Source organism: Sapajus apella, unplaced genomic scaffold (genome assembly GCF_009761245.1).
Source record: "Sapajus apella isolate SASKATOON/1434 unplaced genomic scaffold, GSC_monkey_1.0 scaffold43, whole genome shotgun sequence".
NCBI lineage: Eukaryota > Metazoa > Chordata > Mammalia > Primates > Cebidae > Sapajus > Sapajus apella.
This window is the reverse complement of record NW_022436983.1, coordinates 19,855,084-19,860,717: the sequence shown is the minus strand read 5'-3', so window position 1 is coordinate 19,860,717 and position 5,634 is coordinate 19,855,084. Positions and strand designations below refer to the sequence as shown.

Below are 5,634 nucleotides of genomic sequence, written 5' to 3'. Positions count from 1 at the left end.
CCACTAATAAAATATTATATAATGTTAAAATATTATAGAATAATAGGCCAGGCGCAGTGGCTCATGCCTGTAATTCCAGCATTTTGGGAAGCCGAGGTGGGCGGATCACCCAAAGTCAGGAGTTTAAGTCCAGCCTGGCCAACATGGTGAAACACTGTCTCTACTAAAAATACAAAAATTAGCTGGGCATGGTGGTGCACACCCATAATCCCAGCTACTCAGGAGGCTGAGGCAGGAGAATCACTTGAATCCAGGAGGTAGAGTTTGCAGTTAAGGTGAGCTCTGTCTGGGTGACAAAGCAAGACTCTGTCTCAAAAAAAAAAAAATTACATAAAAATAATGTGGCCAGGCGCAGTGGCTCACGCCTGTAATTCCAGCACTTTGGGAGGCTGAGGCGAGCGGATCACAAGGTTAAGAGATCAAGACCATCCTGGCCAACATGGTGAAACCCCGTCTCCACTAAAAATAGAAAAATTAGCTGGGCGTGGTGGGCGCCTGTAGTCCCAGTTACCCGGGAGGCTGAGGCAGAAGAATCGCTTGAACCCAGGAGGTAGAGGTTGCAGTGAGCCGAGATTGCGCCACTGCACTACAGCCTGGTGACAGCAAGACTCCATCTCAAAAAAAAAAAAAAATGTATGAGGCCTGGCGCGGTGGCTCAAGCCTGTAATCCCAGCACTGTGGGAGGCCAAGGCGGGTGGATCACGAGGTCAAGAGATCGAGACCATCCTGGTCAACATGGTGAAACCCCGTCTCTACTAAAAATACAAAAAATTAGCTGGGCATGGTGGCGTGTACCTGTAATCCCAGCGACTCAGGAGGCTGGGGCAGGAGAATTGCCTGAACCCGGGAGGCGGAGGTTGCGGTGAGCCGAGATCGCGCCATTGCACTCCAGCCTGGGTAACAAGAGCGAAACTCCATCTCAAAAAAAGAAAAAAAAAAAGAAAAAATGTATGATTTTCTTTTGTTAATTTGCCACGTGTCAACTTAGTTTCTATATCCAGTGGAACAATCCACATAAGAACTAAGAGGGGCCAGGCACGGTGGCTCACACCTGTAATCCCAGCACTTTGGGAGGTTGAGGCGGGCAGATCACAAGGTCAGGAGTTTGACACTCGCCTGGCCAAAAAGGTGAAACCCTGTCTCTACTTAAAAATACAAAAATTAGCCGGGTGTGGCGTGCAGCTGTAGTCCCAACTACTTGAGAGGCTGAGGCAGAAGAATCACTTGAATTCAAGAGGTAGAGGTTGCAGTGAGCCGAGATTGTGCCAGTGTACTCCAGCCTGGGTGACAGAGCGAGACTTCGTCTCAAAAAAAAAAGAGAGCTAAGGTGGGTTGGAGGTTATCTCTCACTCTCCTGAAGAATAGAGGTACAGAGAGGTTAAGTAAAGTGCTGGAGGTTATACAGTCAATAAGTAGCAAAGTCAGGATTTGAGCTTAGATGGTCTGTCTTCAGGGCCCATGCTTTTAAACACTGTACTTGTAAGTCAGGGGTGAGCCAGGCGCAGTGTTTCAAGTCCGTTATCCCAGCTACTGGGGAGGCTGAGGTAGGAGGATGGCTTGACGCCAGGAGTTCAAGGCTGCAGTTAGCAATGATTGTGACATTGGACTCCAATCTGGTTGACACAGTGAGACAGTATATCTAAAAAATGTGTCTGTAATAAGGAGGCAGGTGGATCACTTGAGGCCAGGAGTTCAAGATCAGCCTGGCCAAGAACAAGTATGTAATAAAATAAAAAATAAGTAAAATCCAGATGGTGTGGGTTTAAACCTAGACATAACTGTCCTATCTGCAGTTTCCCACTCATTAGAAGAATTTTTCTTTTTTTTAAGACAGAGTCTTACTCTGACACCCAGGCTGGAGTACAGTGGCATGATCTTGGCTCACTGCAACCTCTGCCTCCCAGATTCAAGTGATTCTCCTGCCTCAGCCTCCCAAAGTGGTGGGATTATGGGCGTGACCCACTGTGCCCAGCTGATTTTTACATTTTAAATACTGAGTAAAACAAAATAATATTCATAAAATATATGTAAAGTATAAAGAGTAACAGTAGAATGAACTGTATTATTGTTTCATAGGTCATATTACCATCAACTTTAAAGTCCCTTTCTAAAGCTATCATTTTCCTCCAAAGGTAACAACTACCCTGAATTTTAGGTTAATCATTTATTTGCTTTTCCTTCTGATTTCAAAGCATATTTATTTACGTAGTCCTAGGAATATTTTTTAGTTCGAATTTTTGGATCTTTGCATAAATGAAGCGATTCTGTGTTTTCTGACTAGCTTTGCCTGAGATTATTAGTACAAAATGCCAGTGTTTTGCTCTTCCAAAGACTGTAGCTATGAATATTCATATATACTGTGAAATAAAAAGCAAATCCAGATTTGGTAAGGAGAGATTTTATTTATTTGTTTGAGACTGAGTTTCGCTCTTATTGCCCAGACTAGAGTGCAATGGCACAATCTCGACTCACCGCAACCTCTGCCTCCCGGGTTCAAGTGATTCTCCTGCCTCAGCCTCCCGAGTAGCTGAGATTATAAGTGTGCACCACCAAGCCCAGCTTTTTTTTTTTTGTATTTCTAGTAGAGACAGGGTTTCTCCATATTGGTCAGGCTAGTCTCGAACTCCCGAGCTCAGGTGATCCGCCCACCTCAGCCTCCCAAATTTCTGGGATTACAGGCGTGAGCCACCACGCCCGGCTGACTCAAGGGTTTAAAAGTTTGCAACGTGGTGGATGTAAAGTGGGTCTCGCTGCATTTCCTTTATTACTGAGTTGCACATCTTTAACGTAAGCCTTTAGCAACTATAGCACTTTCATTGTAAGTTAGACCTGCGTGTTTCCTCTCTTGTGAAGTATCTGTGGCCCATTTTTCTACTGGGTTATCTTTTCCTTACCGATTTGTGGGACTTCATCAACACGTTTTGGAAACATAGATGGAAGAACAACAAAAATGTTCGGAGCTGAGGAAGGCCGAGATTAGGTGTGCAAGATCCACAACTAAATATCACAAAAACGACCCCTCCCGCAGGCTGCTGCTTTGGTTTTCATGAGCGCTTAATGAAAGAACTCTATAACCCCATTTTCCAGGTGAGTTTTTCCATCATCCCCGGCTTCCCTCTGCGGGAAAGGAACAGGGACGACTTCGGATCTTCTAGCTCCAGGTTCTACAACCTCAACCCCAACGGACTAGTTACAATTTTCACAATCTCGAAACACAGACGATAGAGCGTTGCTCGCATTGTTCTCGCGAGACTTGCTTCCAGCAGATCATGTGACAATCCAAGATGGCGTTGCCCGGCGAGGCGGAGGAGGAGACGACAGTTTACCTGGTAGTGAGCGGTATCCCCTCCGTGTTGCGCTCAGCCCATTTACGGAGCTACTTTAGCCAGTTCCGAGAAGAGCGCGGCGGTGGCTTCCTCTGTTTCCACTACCGGCATCGACCTGAGCGGGCCCCTCAGCAGGCCGCTCCTGACTCCCACCTAACTCCTACCTGCCCAGCCGCTGAGGGCCAGCTTCTCGCCCAGACTTTGGCTACCGATGCCCGGCGTGTCTCCACTCGAGACTCTACTGCAGTCCAGACCCGCACCTGCTGCTGTGTCATCTCAGTACGGGGATTAGCTCAAGCTCAGAGGTTTCTTCGCATGTACTCCGGCCGCCGGTGGCTGGATTCTCACGGGACTTGGCTGCCGGGTCGCTGTCTCATCCGCAGACTTCGGCTACCTACAGAGGCATCAGGTAAGAGTGAGAAAGTTAATAGACTTGGCTTAGAGGCCTGCAATAGAGGCCGCTTTTCAGAGGAGTGGTGAGGATAAGTCAGGCCCCTGGTTACGACTCCAGGAGTTTAGGTCATATTTTAGACAGAGCTTCCGGCTTAACTGGCAGGGAGTTAATTCAATGCAGGGAGAAAAAAAAACTGGAGAGGCTTATTCGGAAGAGCCTTACTTTTGTTAGGTCCCTTCTGAGACCCTTTCTCTATGCAAGGGGTTGATTTAGCACTAACACAGAAGGAAAAAAGGAAATCCAGTCTCTAATCCTCTTACTGTCTTTCTCTCCTGCTCTCTCTTTGTGCTTCCTACCCAGTCCTTTCAGTAAGATGTGAATGAAGAGACAATCTCTTTTCTCTGGACAGCTCCCACTTTCATGGGAAATCACTTTGATGGGGAAACACGACAGTACAGAGCCTTGCCAGTTCACACATTCAACAAATGCTTGTATTGCTACACTTAGTGTGACTAGCTGGATTTGCAGAGAACAGTTGGACTTAGTGTGTGCTCAGAATCCACAAAGGAAGAGATTTGGAAAAAGGTAATTGCCACAGAGATGTCATTCTAATTGTTAGCATTCCCCTACAGCACTGTCTGTGTATTTAGTAGGCACTGTTCTAAGCCTTTCGTTTTCTTATTGACCCCTCACAACATTCCTATGACATAGGAGTTATTGTTACTTCCATTTTATAAGTGAAGAAACTGAGGGATCCAGAAGTTATATGACTTGCCTGAGGTTACAGAGCTAGTGTCAGAGCTACAGCAAACCTAGGCATTCTGTTCCAGAGCCTATACTGTTTATCACCAAGTGCCGTGAGATGACAAAGAAGGGAGAAACTGTAAGGAAACACCACACTCTGAGTTCAAATTATGAGCCCTTTATTCAGTCGGCAACCAAGAGTCAGCTAATGCTCAAAATCTCTTGGCTTGTTTTCCCTTTATACCTTGATTTAGGTAGGGGAGTGGCAGCCTAGTTGAAGCAGAATTTTACAGAAGCAGAACAAGCAAGTTAATAGGAAGAGGCTGGTAACCAAGGGGCAGGAGGTTTCTAGGATTGTTGATTGCTAAGGGTATTTCCGTACAATCACTAAGTGGGGTAGCAGGGCGGACTTCCCATACAATCAATCACCAAGGAAGGTATTCACAATGGCAGATAGACTTGCCAAGCAGGATGCGGTTACAGTGGTTACAGGTGCTGTGAACAGTGTAAACCACTTTTAATGAGTGCAGCAGCATGACCCAGTAAGGATGAGCCCTGGGAGGGAGTGGCTCCAGACAGCTTGTCAGGTTTGCAGCTAAGATGGAGTCAGTTAGGCTAACCCAGGTTAGGTTATTACAAAACTAACTTCCTAGCTGGATCATGAAATGTGGCTTTCCATCTGGATCTTGAAAAATAAATAGAAGTTAATAGGAAAGAATGGCGTTTCTGGGTTTCAAGGTAAATGGCATTTTCAAAGACACAGCTTTGAAAGCCCATTAAACTTTCAGGGCATATTTAAATTGTTCAGTGTGGGCTGAGTGCATTGGCTCCTGCCTGTAATCTCAGCACTTTGGGAGGCCCAGGTAGGCAGATCTCTTGAGCTCAGGAGTTCCAGACCGGCCTGGACAACATGGTGAAACCCCATCTCTACCAAAAACACAAAAAATTAGCCAGTTGTGGTGGCATGTGCCTGTAGTCCCAGCTACTTGGGAGGTTGAGGTGGGGGGATCGCTTGAGCCCAGGAGGTGGAGGTGGGGGTGGCAGTGAGTCAAGATTACGCCACTGTACTCCAACCAGGGTAAAAAAAAAACCCCCTTCCAAAAAAAAAAAAAAAAAAAAAAAAGATTAGGAAGAAATTAGAAGAAAAAAGAGAAAAAATTGTTTGATGTG

General features: G+C 46.0%; 1 protein-coding gene and 1 long non-coding RNA gene across 2 annotated transcripts in view; one reads left to right on the top strand and one right to left on the bottom strand.

The window, feature by feature from the left end:
- Positions 1–1,726, bottom strand: part of LOC116566659 — a 6,143-nt gene extending 4,417 nt beyond the window's left edge. Inside the window, exon 1 of the long non-coding RNA XR_004275945.1 lies at positions 1,716–1,726. This is a non-coding gene — a long non-coding RNA (uncharacterized LOC116566659). The remainder of the gene's footprint in view (positions 1–1,715) is intronic.
- Positions 1,727–3,244: 1,518 nt separating this feature from the next.
- The window catches only part of GPATCH3 (G-patch domain containing 3), an 8,679-nt gene continuing 6,289 nt past the window's right edge, over positions 3,245–5,634 (top strand). The window contains exon 1 of the mRNA XM_032300988.1: positions 3,245–3,735. Within this exon, the coding sequence (XP_032156879.1) occupies positions 3,285–3,735 (451 nt within the window). The 5' untranslated portion in view covers positions 3,245–3,284. The remainder of the gene's footprint in view (positions 3,736–5,634) is intronic.